The following is a 16174-nucleotide window of genomic DNA, read 5'->3' as shown; positions in this document are numbered from 1 at the left end:
AACTCTTGGTGGGGTGCACTCGTCCATGTCCAGCCGTGGCTTTAATTCTCTTGCTAAATGCCCTGTCACTTGGAATTGAGATCGTGTCTGCAGCTAGGTTTAAGACAGCAAGATTAATTTGTTATCTGTAATCTTTAGCAAGATCATTCCATCCTTTATGATTCCCTTATCACGCTTTCCTGAACAACTAATTTCTCTTCCATTCCTCCCAATTAGCTGTGGATTAATGGTGATGCTGATCAGACCCTGTCCCTGGAGAGCGTCCAAGCTCGGCTTCTCTCGAGTTGCTCAGTCTGCTGTGTCAGCATCTGTCTCAGATGCCGGCAGGCTGGACCACAGAGTGGGAGGGAGGGTGGGTGGGAGTGAGCCCTTGGGAATGAGTGAGCAAGACCTGTGGCATCTGGGAGGGTTGTGGACAGGTGTCCACAGAATGCTGTGTGAGGCCAATGTCTGTGACTTGACATGTGGTTCTCTGAGAGGCAATGAGGTATCTGCTTCTGAATTCAGCCTTGCAAGTGGAAGGCACTGGTGTCCGTATGCTCCCTTGTGTCCTATTCAGAATCAGAGGATCAAAGAGAGGAAAAGTCTGAATGGGCCAGCATTGGAGAGATCACAGCCTTGAGCAACAACATTCACGGGGAAGCTCCAGATGGCCTAAGCTGTGGCTGAGTCTGTTGGACATGCCACCTTTCCCTTCCATTGTTGTCACTGCCCACACACTATGTCTGAGACTGTTGGGCACGGCTGCCGCCCCTTCCCTCACTGTCCCTCTGATCGGCACCTTCTCTTCTCCTTGCAGGTGCCTACCTGGTACCATACCTGGTGCTGCTGATCATTATTGGCATCCCTCTCTTCTTTCTGGAGCTGGCTGTGGGCCAGAGGATCCGCCGTGGCAGCATCGGTGTGTGGCATTACGTGTGCCCCCGCCTGGGGGGCATCGGCTTCTCCAGCTGTATTGTGAGTTCAGAGCTGGGAGCTGGCACTGGGTGGGAAGTAGAGGGTCCACTTTGGGATAGTGTGGAGGAAGTCACCAGGTTTACAGGCCAGAGTCCTGGGCTGACACAAGGGGAGCGAGAGGGGTCATCAACAGATTCTTCACAGATGGTGACTCGGGGCCATAGTCACCACATTTCCTAAACTGGAAGTTGATGCTACTTCCAGAAACCATATGTGACATTCACCAATGATTCAAAAGAGGAAAACATGACACGTTCACAAGGATATCTCAGTCCTTATCATCCGGGAACAGATGGACCATCCAGGTCCCCACCACTCCTTGCCACTTCCTCATGGACTCCTTTCCCTTTCCTTGGGAAGTGAGTTTCAAATGTACGTGGCTTAGCATGCCTTTCTAGAGCGCCATGCAATTAAACAGTTGAAATATTCAGACGGGAGCCTTATGGCCAACCCAGGAGGCATGAGGTTTTGGGAGACCTCCTGAGCCTCGGATGGGGACTTCCGGGCTCATCTGTGTAGCTGTCAATGAAATCTTGCTGAAAGCTGTACATAACTGAAGAAACTGAGCATCCCTTAAAGGTGAAACCTGCAGGTGCCCATTCTCATACTTGAGATAAAAACTGGAATTCATTTCTGGACGGGACTGAGGGTTCTGTCAAACACGGTAGGAGGATTATCCTGTTGTCAGACCAGGCATCGCCTTCACGTGGCCAGCTCCAGTGTAAATACCAGGCTGGCCATGTTTGCACATGCAGGAGGAGGGGAACCCTCTACTTGGGCTGGAAACAACACAGTTAAGGAAAGGGCTGCTTCTCTGCGTGTTTATTCCAACGCAGCCCCCTCCCTCGTTTTTTCTCTGTGTATGTGAACGTATGCTCCTCCACATAGTTGCTCATGTGAAATGGGAGAGACCAGGAGCCCTCTGCGTTCACACTAACAAACAATCTGAATCGTCTGGGACAGCCAGGCCTCTGGAAGGGGCCTCGGAGCATCCAGAGCAGATGCAGCCAAACCCTGCCTGTTAAACATTGCTAGATCCCGCCTAGTTTAATAAAACTCTGTCAAGCTTACTGCTTTGTCTCTGGAAGCTAGAAGCAGGCTGCTCACTGTTCTGAAGGAAGAGCAGCACCCGAGAAAAGGGAAGAGGTGGAAAAACCAGCGATCCACACAGTCTCAAAAAGTACCACCATCTGGGCCTAAAAGAACCAATGCTGTGGTGTGTCTCCGTGGTCCTGGAGGGCATCTCTGATTAGAATTCCGAGTCATCAGGAGATGATGGGGGAAGGGCTTCAAGTATCTTACAGGAATTTCAAACTGGAAAGGATTAACATTTTAAGAGTTTATTGCTTAAAGGAGAAAATTTTAATATCCCAGGAATTCCTTTGTGGACTGTCTGAGTACCAGATGAATGGAGGAGGACTGGGAGCAGACCCCTAACCCCTGCTCCATCTCTGCATCCCCCCCCGCCCCACCCACATCCTCCATCAGGGCTGGTTTTGAGCTGCTGGGCCTTGAATGGAGTGCAGGGAGGGGAGGCTTTACCTGCAGCCTCCGTGATCTTACCCTGGTCCTTGCCCTCAGGTCTGCCTCTTCGTTGGGCTGTACTACAATGTCATCATTGGGTGGAGCGTGTTCTACTTCTTCAAGTCCTTCCAGTACCCGCTGCCCTGGAGCGAATGCCCTGTCATCAGGAATGGGACTATGGCAGGCAAGTGTGGGGACCCCGGAGGAACCCCAGCTGTGGTCTCCAGCCAGCCCTGTCCAGGGAAGGAGTCTAAACTGTTTAGTACTAAGATTCCGGGTTTCATTGGTTCAGTGAGTCACCTTGGAGAAACCACTTCACACCCCGATACTCACTTTTTTTTCTCCTTCTCCTGAGGAAATGATCTGGCACACAGAGGTCTCAGGACTGAATTTTGTTTAGTTATTATGAACTACTCTGTTTCTCCAATAGCATATGTCTAAGAACAATTTTGACTTGTGTGCCCCACTCTATAGACGGGAAAACAGATCCCAAAGCCCCTGTTCCCACGTTCATGTTGTCCATCTAACCAGTGACCTGACATCTGGATTTCCAGCCTCTGTCTCAGGGCGTCCCCCAAGAACCTTTAGACAAATTTGGCACTTGTGAGCAGAAGATGGTCGAGGTGGGAATTCAGCCATGTGATTGTGGCTCAAAGGCTCGTAGGTCCCACCAGAAACTCAGGATTCCTCGGGTTTCTCCAGATCATGGCACAGTCCTCCCCCAGCTACCCACTCACCCACTGCTGCCTGGGCAGGGTCCACCACAGGAGATGGCCATAAGGCTGGAAGCTGAGGCCTGTGGCCTTTCCTGTGGTTTCAGTGGTGGAGCCCGAGTGTGAGAAGAGCTCAGCCACTACCTACTTCTGGTACCGAGAGGCCTTGGACATCTCCAACTCCATCTCAGAGAGTGGGGGCCTCAACTGGAAGATGACACTCTGCCTCCTTGTGGCCTGGAGCATCGTGGGCATGGCTGTGGTCAAGGGTATCCAGTCCTCTGGGAAGGTGAGCTGGAAAAAGGCAAAGGCAACAGGGACCCAGAGAGCAGGAGCTCGGATCCCAGGCCATCGGGGAAGAATACTTGAGTGACAGCAATAGCCTCACGGGATGAATGGGAGCATTACCACCACAGGTAGCCCAAGGATGAGCTTGCTGGGTAGTTGTTACTGGGTCCCCATCTGTTTTGGTGCTTATAGCTTAGGCCTGCTCTGCAAACACCGAGGAGCTAGAGGTACTGACCTTGATATCTAGATGGTGCATCCCCAGGTTCCTAAGCAAAAGCCCTTGCATTGTGCAGTCTAAGCAGTTTTTGATGAAACTCTGCCCTATGCTGTCTGCTGATAAAGGGCTGTTAGAGCCGCAGAGAGCTTGGGGCCCCCAAACACTACAGTCAGTGAAGGTCATAACAGCCCAGCCCTGTCCTTCTTTCCCAGCATTTCCAATCCTTATTATTTATGACCTCATAGAATTTATGGGCTGCCAGGGATGGAAAGACTGACAGACATCTGATAGCCCTCCACTCATTTTATAGAAAAGGAAGCTGAGGTCTGTACTGGGGAAAGAGCCTCATCTAAGGTCTTACAGCTAGTCTGTCCAGGTCCAGGGCATGAGCTGAGGTTCTTGGTTCTTTGTCAGACTTGATGAGTCAGGATGCTGAGTTGCAGAAAGGTGGTACCATCTCAGCCACCAGCCTCTTCCCTCTCTGGAGGCCGGAATAGTAGCTGACACTTCATGACATTTATCAGGGCTGTCACATCTGCATATCCCTGGCTCTCACCAACGTTATGAGTTAAGAATATTGCAGTCCTTTAGCGATGGATGCATACTAAGCAGGTAGCCTGAGGCCCCAGGATTGGTTGATGGTAGCTGCAGGATCAGTACTCATGCAGATAGCTCTTAGCCTTCCTGTTGCCCTGTCTTAAGTGCCCCAGGGTTGGTTTCACTGCAGCCGAGGTCCCGTGATCAAATTCTTTGTGCGTGACTCTGTGCCAGGAGCATGGGGCTATAGAGAGGTGCGTGACATATATGAACTAGTAAGAAAAACATGGTTCAGGTTCGGGATGCCTAGGGGCTACTCTCTCTTCTGATGGGCTCTGTTGGGAAACAGCGTCAAGGCCCCCTAGATGTCTTCTGCTATAGAACTTCTGAGAACAGTGGAGATCCTGGAACTGTCTACTAGGGGCATGAGACTTAGGAGTACAAACTGCTAGTTCGGTCCTACCAGCTCTTGAAAGGCAGACGAGCTCCAGGCACAGCCATGCTGACTCCAGCTTGTTCTGCTCCTGCCTGGGCCAGATGGATGGTGGGTTTGGCTCAGTGCCTGGGGGCTCCAGGCTCCGAGTTCTGCTGCCTGATATCAGAGGAGGCTCATGGGCCCCAGCTGTGAGCAGGGAAGGAGGGTTCCGGCTGTAGAAGGGGCTCTGCCTGACTGGGGGGCTCTGTCTTCTCTGCAGGTAATGTATTTCAGCTCCCTCTTCCCCTATGTGGTGTTGGCCTGCTTCCTGGTTCGGGGGCTGCTGCTGCGAGGGGCAATTGACGGCATCCTGCACATGTTCACCCCTAAGGTAAGGCTCTGTGGTGTCCACATGGGGGGAACCCTGGCAGCTCCACTGGGCCTGCTCCACTGCATGCAACTTTACACCCAAACCCAACTGTCTGGCAGGTGTTTTGTGCTTTGTGCTCAGAGAAGCCCAAGAAAGGGGTCTAGGCTCTGTCCTCAAGTTTCAAGGAGAGGGACATTACTTCAATTTGGGTGAAGTCAGAAAAGGCTCCAGAAAAGAGGTGGCATCTGAAGTGAGCCTTGCAGAGCAGGAAGGGCTTCAGCAAGTATCAATATGATTTATTAATCAAAGGAGACCGTGTGAACAAGGATGTGGAAAAGCACCAGGTATGCCTGCAGTGATGGCATATTCCATTTAAATATGAGGGATGGGGCTTCAGTCATTCATTTTAGGGGTGTCTTCATTTTGTGGGCCTGTGATAATAGGAGCCAAGAAGATGAACTCACCTCAGGAATTCCAGTTTGTATACAAATCAGGGAAACAAGGAGCCTACACAGGCACCTTCCTAATCCTATCACTAGCCCGTGAAGGGACTGCGAGGGATGTGCTGAGAAACAGGTGTTCTGCATATGCATACCTAGCCTTCAGGAGGTGGTCTGTCCCCACCTCATGACCGTGACCATTTAAACCACTGGGCACAGCTACATGAGTCAGGCTACAGGGGAATCATAATTTCAAATTGTCCTAAACAATGTATGTCAGTGCCTCCAGTTGATGGGGCTGAGAATTTCACCTCCAGATCCCTCTGAGCTAAACCATGAGCTCTGTGTCAGACGGGGCCAGATGAGCTTGAAGCCTCAGGACTCAATAGTGCCACCATACATATGTATACATATGCACATACACACTCTCTTTCACGGGGAGTTCACACAGAGTGATTAAGAAAGCCCCAGATTCTATGGAGTTAGAAGTCCCCAGGTCCCATTGACTCTCCTGCCCTGCTATTGTGAGTGGGCTCCTGGTGTGTGGAGGATGGCCATGGTTAGGACCTATGCTACCCATAACTGCACAAACTGGCCTTAGACATCCTTGGACTGAACAACCAAGACTTCTACAGACATGCTCACGAAGACTCACCTTCTACAGCAGGAATTATGCCTCCCAAAGCAAACCATAGGGCTCTAAGCATGTGATATCTCCTAGAGAAGCAGTCTGCTTCCTCTGGGGTAAGTGATCACAGGAAGACCATGAGCCTCTGTGAATTACTTCAGCAGTTGCCCTGGTCGCACAATCAATCTCAGGTGAGTCTTTGCGTTGTACTTCGCTGAGCTATATGAGCGTGTTATATGCTCTGACGATGCACATGAACACGGAGCTTCACAAACATCCCCAGATAGGCTGCTGATGGACTTAAGAATCATTGGTGTGACGTCCAATAGCTTGTGGCCCAGACTCACCAGACTTGGCCACCAGCCCCAGAACACACAATACTTCAGTTCACCTCATGGGATTCAGACACCATTGCAATGTCTCTTTAATTCTGAAATATCTCAAGCTTATAATTATATATCTAGTAATATAATGGATATTTTTAAAAAGGAAAACATTACAGGTGCCTTTGCAATGCCCTCTGACATCACAGTTATTTCCTTTCTCAAAGGCAGCCATTGGCAGTCTTCTCTTGCTGTTATAACAAAATACCTTAGACTAAGAGATTTATAAGCAGAAGAAATGTATTGCTTACAATTCTAGAACTGGGAGAACCAAGGTGAAGGCACTAGAAGATTCCATGGTAGAAGGGCAAAAGAAACAGCTTGAGCCTCTATTATAAAGGCACGGATTCCATTCAGAAAAGTGGATTCCTCATGTTTTAATCACTCCCAGGGAACGACTCCTGAATATTACTTTCCAGTATGCAAATTAGCGGGTTACAGAAACTGTTATCCTGAATTTGAGATTTATCCCACTAATGCATTCTTTGAGATTTTATACATAGACCTATTTCCACAAACAGTACACAGCAATTCTACAGACCCTTAAAGTTTACGTATCTTCACAGGTATCCTTCAGTGACTCACTTTTGATTTTGCATGACACCATTCTCTTTTTATTATTATTATACTGGCGTGTAGGCTATAGCACATCTATTTTCAGTGTGGTATGATATTTGACCACACTAAAAGGTTCTCTACTTGGCAGACATTTAAGTTGTTGCCAGTTTTTCCTATTACCGATAAGGATATGTTCTGGTTAGTTTTCTTATTGCTGTGATAAACAGACAACCAAAAACAACTTAAAGAGGAGAGGGTTGACTTCATCTTACACTTTCAAGTCCCAATCGGTCATTGAGGAAAGTCAGAGCAGGAACTCAGGCAGACGCTGTGGAATACTGCTGTCTACTGGCTCACTCTCAGAGTCTAGTATATAGCTCAGATCTCTCTGCCTGGGGACAGTGCTGCCCACAGTGGGCTGGGCTCTTCCACATCAATCATTAATCAAGACAATCTCTTGCAGGCAAGTCCACAGGCCAATCTGATCTGAGTGGTGTCTCCGTTGAGATTTCCTCTTCCTAGTGGTGTCTAGTTGACAATAAAAACTAGCGCAGGCTATACTAAACCTTATTACCCGAGTCTTTGAACAAGTTTCTCTAGAGTAAATACAGTAAAAATTGAAATTGCTGTCTCAAAGGGTATGCAAATCTTCAGCCAAAAATACTTTCCAAGTGATTGCATCCATGAGCACGCACACCAGGTATATAACTCCACATTCGACAGGCTTCAGTTTTGCCCGTCAAATAGACACATATAGCTTAAGTACCCATAGAACAACAGAGCCACTCCCTTTCTCAAACCATTTCCTGGATGTTCCAGAAGCCATGTGAAGCTACCTTGGCATTTGCAGAATTTTCTGAGCTGTAAAATTAAACGTAGAAGCCCCTAGAGGAACCAAGTCCTCAAGAACCAGCATGGTGCAGCTCATGGCTCATCTGACTGGTTAGTCCCCAGGTCGAGTCTTTGTGACCCATCTTGATATTGCCCACGGAGCAGTTTCATTGTGTAGCTCCTGCACCTGACTCTGGAGGACTGCATTGAGCAAGGAGGCGTGGCTAAGAAGACTTGAACACTCTCCTGCCCAGGGCACCCAGGCAGCCTGTGCTACTGTTCACCTGGAGTGTGGTTTCTATTCCCAGATGCCCCCAGATGCTGTGCAGCAAAACATCAATCCACCCGCAGCAACAGCCATCTCATCTGACAGTTCGTCAGGATGAGGACCATTGCAGAGAGGTGGCTGTTGTAGCTCAGGACTGGGAGATACGAGATCTCTGGGGTCATTTAAAGTTCTTGGTGCCATAGAGTACCACCAGGTCACTGTCCAGAGATGCCCAGGATGAACACTGTTTCATTCATTCCCATGGATTACAATATTAACAATATCCCAAGAGGTCATGTCATTCGACACCCTGAACAAAGTCCAAGAGAATTTTGGCGAAGGCATCTCAGACTCTTTTTTTAGACTATGCTGGATGATGTGAGAGGTCCTTCTTCCTCCCCAGACCTCTTTAAACATCAGAAAATATCCAGGCTATAGGACCTATCCTTTCTGTCCCTGTCTGAAAGCAGAGAGCTAGTGGATCTGGTGTGCTGTGTGACCAGGATGCTATGATGACTCACTAGTGGCCCTGATGAGATAGTAACTTGTGTTAACAGCTAATTAACTACTTGAAATTCCCAAACAGCTTTTCCTTATCATTTCTTTCATCCAAGGACAAAACCAGGTCAACATGGGGTACCATGCAATTCTCATGTAATTTGCCCAACATATAATGGTGAATTATGGAGAGTTTTTTTTAGTCATATAAACTCCCAAACAGTCGGAATTATGAACATTCATGTCATTTTGCCCAACAATTTCACTTTTAGGTATTTTCCCAACAAATGTAGTCATATATAAGCAAAATGGTTAGTACTCAGTATTGGTTGCTACAGCATTTGTTTTAGTCGCAAAAGACTGGCATGCTCCAAATGCCCAAATGTCTATCATTCATGTTTGCATTCATCCAACAAAGGCTTGCTAGAGCCAAACACTGTTCTAAGATGGATATCAGCCCATGAATACAACAGACAAACTCCCCAGCCCTCAGAATGGATGATAGAAGATGCAGAACTGTTATTGCACAGTGTGGTGAGGGGAGGAACAAAGCAGAGAACAGAGAATCGGAGCTTCTAGGAACAGAATGCATTTTATTTTATTTTATGTGTGGTCAAGGAGTGCCTCACTGAGGAAGAGCATTTGAATAGTGACCCTCAGGCTACACGCAGGTGTGGAGATCCATTCTAGTCAGATAATGAGTGAAAGAGGCTTGAGCTGGAGCAGCTTGTGAATTCTAGGAAGTGTGCGAGAAAGAAAGAAGAGAGGCAGGACTGTGGTCTGACTAGGGCTATGAGGGTCCCGGAGGCCATAAAGGCACTTGGACATTTTTCCCTGTGTAAACTCTGGCCAGTGGGAGGTTATGGGCAGAGGGATGAGATGCTATGGCTACCCTGAGCCTCTTAGAGAAAACTGCCATGGGGAGTCCAAGAGGAGAAGAGGGAGATTTGCTGTGTGGGTCACGGGATGAGAGGAACCATGAGCCAAGCACTGATGGAGGGCTGAGAGTTGATTGAGCTGAAGAAACGCTTAGGAAACAGGCTCAAGAGGGTTTGCTGTGGCTTTGATATGAGGCGTGGGAGGAGCCAAGAGTGACTCCAAGGTCTTTCACCGGGCAGCCAGAAGGATGAAGATGACATTTACAGAGTTGGGAAGGATGGTGGGAGAAGCAGAATTTGGGAAGAAAACCCAGACTATTGTTTTGGATGTGGCAATTTTAAAATGTCCGATAGATAGGCAAGTGAAGACGTGGTGTGGTAATTTGGTCCATAAATCTGGAAGTAACAGGTGAAGGAGCAAATTTGGGAGTTCTGGGTAGTGGGTTGGAAGCTATGTCTTGGTTTATAATGACTGGAGATGAGCTCTGTCAGAAAGGAGGACTCGGCTCGGAGCCGCAGTCTTCATGGGTTGAGGGAAGGGTAGCAGGTAAGGGAGGCAGAAGAGAAGAGGAAGCACACATATCCACGCCCCCAGGCAGAGTCAGGGAAATGCTTGAACAAAGCTGAGATGGGCAGATGATGAAGACAGGAAATAACCAATCATCTGACAATAGAAGCATCATTGGTGACCTTCATAAGAGATGTTTTGGCAGAACATTGGGGACAAACTCTAATGGTAGTGAACGCGAAGTGATGAATCAGAGACAAGTAGGAGAGGGCGTTTGTATTCAGTAGCTTCACTATAAAAGGAAACAAAAATGAGAAATGCAAGAGTAAGTGGAGAAGGCCCTGGGGTCAAGGATATTATCACAGAATTTATATAATGATGAAAATAATTCACCGGACACCGACAGACTAGAATTGATTCAGTAGCTTAAAAAAAAAAAAAAAGTCTAGTGTTTCCGTATGATGCAATAATTCTACTCTTAGACGTGTATTCAAGAAAACTTAAAATGTATATTCACACAAAGATGGAGCATAAATGTTCATTGCAGCATGGTTTATAATAGCCCCAAAGCAGAAACAACCAAAATGTCAATCAGCTGAGGAATGGGCAAACAAAATGTGGTAGACGCATAAAATGGAATGGTATCCAGCCATAGAAAGGAAGGATGTGCCAGAGCTGTGATAATGGCACAGTCGGTAAAGTGTGTGCCATGCAAGCGTGGGATCTGAATTTGAACCTCAAAATGAAAGAGCCAGGCATAGTGGCGTGTACCTGGAATCCCAGCTCTGTGGATGTGGACATGGGAAAATCCTTAGGACTTGATGCTCAGCTAATTTAGCTTCTATTCTAGCCACCCATGTTCAATGAAGTGGTAGTCCAGGGAGAAACCCATCTCAAAAATAAATGGTGGCGAGCAACTGAGGAAGAGACACAAGGTTAACCTCTGACCTCCACTAGTGTAAACACAGATCTAGACAACCTTACCCCTATGAACACGTGTGCAAAACACAAGAATAGAGTACTGACACATGCCACGGCATGGAAGATCCTGGAAAATATTAAGCAAATCAAAGGATTCAGACTTGGGAGGCCACATTGTGTGGAATTTTAAGCATAGAAAGTGTCTAGAATAGAAGAATCCATAGAGACAGTGCACTAGCGGTCACTGAGGGCTGCACTTGAGGGGAGGCATGAGGAGCACCTGTTAGTTGCTTCTCTTAAAGGCAAGGAAGAGGCTCCAAACTGATAGTGGTACAGACGCGGGTTGCTCAATGCTGGTATGCTAAACGTTGCTGAACTGTACACTTTAAAAAGATCCAGATGACATCAGGGAGGGGCCCAGTGTCTTTGGGGGAAGAGTTGATGTTAGCTGCATCCACACTCACCAAGGGAGAGGACAGCCCTTGGCACCATGCTGGCAGGAAGACGCTGTAGGGAGGGGTTCTAATGGTCCTCCTCTGATAGTGGCATCTTTCTCAGTGAGGCAGGAAACCAAGTGGCCAGCTTGGAGTAGGAATGAAGGAGGGACCCTGGAGGGCTAAGGAGGTGTGAGTGTGAGGTCACTGTCCACTTGGGAACAGTGGACAGGTATGACCCTAAAAGCCGTCTGGTAGATGTGGCTCCGGAGTGGGTGTGACCTCAGTAGCACGGGCCACCCCTAGCTCTCAGCAATCTGAGGTGCAGCTTTTTGCAAACGAACACTCTGAGAGCACATTGCTTTTCATGTCAGTGAGGTGCTTACACAGTTGTGTTATACTCATTGTGTATATTCATTTAAGCCTTCTAATGCCTCTCCGGGTAAGTGTTCTGATTACAGTTGCTTTCCGAAGAGGCGAATTAACTATGGAGTGAGACAGAGCAGAGCAGCGCACTAGGCATTCTGGGACTTTTTGGGACGCCAGTTCAGCCCATTGAGGAAGTGTGGAGACCAAGAGCAAGATGGTGTGCTCTGAGAAAGGGGGAGCTAATGGAGTGTGGGAGGAACATACACACGCATCTGTATATATGTTGTAACATGAGATGTCTATCTCATGTGCTGGTGTCTGTCTGAACCTCTGGAATAATACTCAGAAAGAAAATCACAGTTACTTATTTCTGGGGAAGGAAACTAGACTTCTGAGATTAAGCGGTAAAGAAAAGGATCCTGTAGCATGATTAATAAAAAGCCAGAGACAGAAACTGGGTTTCAACCTGAAGGTTAGAAAAGCAAACAGCCACTGGGTCTTACCTCTACCTTAGTCTGAAATGGCAATTCTGCCTCCAGGAATCTCAGAATGAGACTGTATCTGAGAGCTATCTCCTCCCATTTTATATTCCTCTCTAGTGTTGGGATTAAAGGCTTGCACCACTACTGCCCGATTTCTATGGCAAACTAGCGTGGCTACTGGGATTAAAGGTGTGTATCACCACTGTCTGGTCTTTAAGGCTAATCAGTGTGACTGTTTTACTCTCTGAACTTCAGACGAGCTTTATTTATTAAAATACAAATGAAATATCACTACAAGAGACAAAGGACTAAGAATATATATTAACTCTCAAGGAAAAGCAGAGAGGTCCCTGCAGGTTCCAAGATCCCAGGCAAACAGTCTGGTTGTGGGACTTGTTGACTCCCGTTTGAGCAAAGACCTCTCGAAGAAGATGCCCAGCCTTGCGACCCCTGTGACCAGCTCACCACCCAGTTTCCACTAGGGAGGTTCCTTGACTCTTGGGGCCCACTTCTACAGCTGCAAGAGGGGGTGCAGGTGATACCCCTCTGCAGATCTGTCAGCAGAGCTCATAGGACTGCTCGTGGCAAGTGGAGTACACATGGCAAGCACAAGCTATTATTGTCTCTGTCCCTTGTGAAGGTGACACCGTTCTTAGGCAGTGGGAACTCTGCACTCCAGTGCCATCTGGTGTCTTGTAGCTCAGTCTGGCTCTGCCGGGGCAGGTGCTAGAGAGAAGCACCAAGAAGCAAGGCTGTGTGCTTCCGTCACGCGTGTGCTGCTATCACGTGTCACTCAGGCCGGTGCTCAGCAGCTGCTTGTGCATTCAGAAAACATCTTCTGTGCTGCAAAATACCTCGTTCCCTTGGCAGGAAGTGACTTAGACACTGTGTGAAAAAACCAGCAGGAAGCCAGTGCTACATCACACTGGGCGCCAGGCAGGGAATAGGCTTCTCTCCAGAGCAGAAAATCCCCGCCCGCCTCTCCTCTTGTAGTCTCATCCCAGTGTTTGGAAGGGATGTGGAGCATCCTGTCTCAATTGACCTACCCTGACATTTCCTGAAACTACATACTGTCATCCCGTGAAGCCTGACAAGAGCCTCCTTTAAAATCAAGTAACGTCAGACGTTCCGTCCCGAAGCCTCCTAATGTAGTCCACTTCCAGATTAGCTTTGGGTATCTCCAGCAGCAAAAGCTCCCCCATTTAAGCTATGGACTAGGAGCAAGGGTGTGGGAGAACATTCACACAGGTCAGTCACCCCTCCAAGGGCGAGCTTTAGTGTTAGATGATTTTTATGGATCTTCAAACCTCAATATGTAGCTATCAGTCTGCTTCAAAATCATCTAGTGCTGGGGGTGGGGGTGGGGATCAAGAAGAACGAGATTGGTCTCCTGTTGATGGTGTCTGAAACTGGGTAATGGCTATAGCAGGGGCTGGCTGCACTGCCCATCTCTACTTTTGTTCATTTTATAATATATAAAAAGAGCAATGATAGCTGTGGTCCTAATAAAAGAAACAGTTGTTTCTAGCCAAAATGATTGCGTGTACCTGAACCCTGCCCTGTCCTTTGAGATGTCCCTCAAGCTAATAGACCAGATCCACTAGTCAGTTTAGGACTGGGCTGTCTCCCTTGGTATAGCTGCTTTTGTTTAAGAATTTTGCCCTGTACGGTGATGGGGCTTGACCTATCACGGCATTCTCACTATAGCTTCAGGGAATGACAAGAATCCTAACAAAGTCCCATGCTTAGGTCTCAAAGACAGGTGAAACCGTCACAGTGGACATTAGGAAACACCGGTGATGGCCACACAACCACAAAGTATATGTAATCCCTCAGCCCATTTCTGGAGTCTTCTGGAGAGGGGTGTTTAAAGAGTCATTTCTCAGAAGCCAATGACTGCTTTCTTCTCCTTTTCTCTAATCTCTGCTTTCCTATTAAACCCAGTACAGACTCCTGTTTCTTAATTTAAAAAAAAAAAAAAAAGGTGCTTTGATTCCTGTAGAACTCACTTGGAGGGCAAACAACCTGCACAGATTCGAGCCTATTTATAATCTTTATTGACTTCACTTGGTGTGAAAATTCCTATTGTGCTGCTGACATCCCCAAGTGTTTGATTACAGGGTCCCGCCCCAAATCTTGCTGGGGAATGTTCATGTGGCTGTGTCTCACAGCACCATATTACTGTCCTAAATTAAAATCAGAAGCAAAGTCTCACTCAAGTCCCAAGGTTTTACATAGGAGCCCTGGACCTGGGTACTTCTGCAAAAACAAAACAAAACAAAAAAAAATCAAAACAAAGCAAAAGTCAAAACATTTTATCCTGTATCAAAAAGCCAGACTTCTGTATTAGGGGTAGAGCTGAGAAGCAGAACAGGATCCTGGCATGCAGGAGGCCCTGAGTTCTACCCCTTATAGTGCACATTTACACACACATACGCACTCACACACACAGTGAAAATGTGTTGGACATAGTGGTGTACACAGGAAAAGCATGAGTTCTCGGCAAGTCTGAAGTACACAGTGAGACCCTTTCTCAAAAGACAAACATCAGCTTTTGCAGACCTTTTCCTATGCACACGCAGTGGCCCACAGCAGTGCAGGCGATCCCTTCCCTATTCCCAGGACCATTTGTCTTCCAGGCTCCTCCATGACCACTGATACAGCATCTACCCTTCCGCATCTACCCTCCCCTCTTGCTTTTCAGGGAAGGCAGAGCTATCAAATCAAAAACCCCTCAAACAGTAGGCAGAAACTGGAGGTGCCAACCTGCTTGCAGCCTGTCCTGTCCTTCTCCCTCTTCCATTTCTAGTGAGGACTTCAAAGGGCTCTTGTGGAAGACAGTTCCACTCTTCACTCCTACATGCCTGCCCCCACCAAGTTTTTCATCCAGTCATCAAGTCATAGCGCCTGAAACAAAAAAATGACAATATAGAAAAACAGCAACACTGATTTCACAGATGTTTCCTGATAATACCCGCTCTGCTGCCCAAGGCTGGCCCTTCCAAAAACTAGCTTATATGCCTGGACTCTACTCTTTCCCTAGACTTCTTGACTTCCCTCCCTCCACCTGGCTCCTGGGCCTCTGATCCCTGAACAGCTGATTCTACCCGTGACCTCCTGCTGCTGGCACCCTCCCTGAGGATCTGTTACTGGGAATGCAAACTTTCCCTGTATGATGCACCACCCCAGGTCCTCCTACCCCTCCCCCAGAACCCCACTGTATGGATCTCCTGCTCCCTTGGAGATGACTACCTCTTCCCTGCATGAAACTCTAGAGATGGGTTTGGCCCCTTCTGTCCTCTTCTCGCTGTCTGTCTACAGGATAACCTCTCTCTCCAGCTGTGCTCCCTGCAGTAAACTGCACTGTCTACCTGTTCAACAGTTCCCAGACCATTAAACTCAACCTCTATAAACTGTTGTCTAGACCTGCTCTGCCCAGCACCTTGGACCTCTCTTCCCTCAGCCCCCTCTCCAGGGAGACCACAAACATGGCCGGCCAGTCTAGCAAACCCAACTCCAGTTCATCTTTCAGGTCTTCATTCTCCCTTTTACATCTCTCCCTCAGCACCACCTGGCCACAGGAAAGCCACTATCCCAGGCCACTTGAACCTCCAGAAAGTGCTTCCTTGCAGCTTCCTGGCTCCATGCACCAATGACTGTTGTGTATGCACATCTAATAGTGGCCTTCTTCAGCTCCCTATTGTATCCTGGATCAAGTGTTTTCCTAGAATGAATACCAAGATCTCTACAGGCCTTTGCCTCTTTGGGTTTCATCAGCACCACTGTGCTACCCTACCCAAACTATCCCCCCTGCACTGCCCCTCCCCTACAGCACTGTTGCATGGCGTCTTCTGCTTACATTACCCCAGCTGTACCCCGTGCTCCATCCCACCTGTATCACCTCTCCTGCCCACATCACCCCAGCTGTACCCACTGCTCCATCCTACCTGTATCA

General features: G+C 47.9%; 1 protein-coding gene across 2 annotated transcripts in view; it reads left to right on the top strand.

The window, feature by feature from the left end:
- Window positions 1-16174, top strand: part of Slc6a17 (solute carrier family 6 member 17) — a 49206-nt gene that overhangs the window by 22148 nt on the left and 10884 nt on the right. For both annotated transcript variants that reach the window (XM_057793126.1, XM_057793127.1), the window contains exons 3-6: window positions 800-957; window positions 2539-2665; window positions 3302-3483; window positions 4932-5042. In XM_057793126.1, coding sequence (XP_057649109.1) covers window positions 800-957; window positions 2539-2665; window positions 3302-3483; window positions 4932-5042 — 578 coding nt within the window. The remainder of the gene's footprint in view (window positions 1-799; window positions 958-2538; window positions 2666-3301; window positions 3484-4931; window positions 5043-16174) is intronic.

The sequence above is a fragment of the Chionomys nivalis genome, chromosome 18 (assembly GCF_950005125.1).
Source record: "Chionomys nivalis chromosome 18, mChiNiv1.1, whole genome shotgun sequence".
Lineage (NCBI taxonomy): Eukaryota > Metazoa > Chordata > Mammalia > Rodentia > Cricetidae > Chionomys > Chionomys nivalis.
This window is presented reverse-complemented; position numbering and strand designations above follow the sequence as displayed.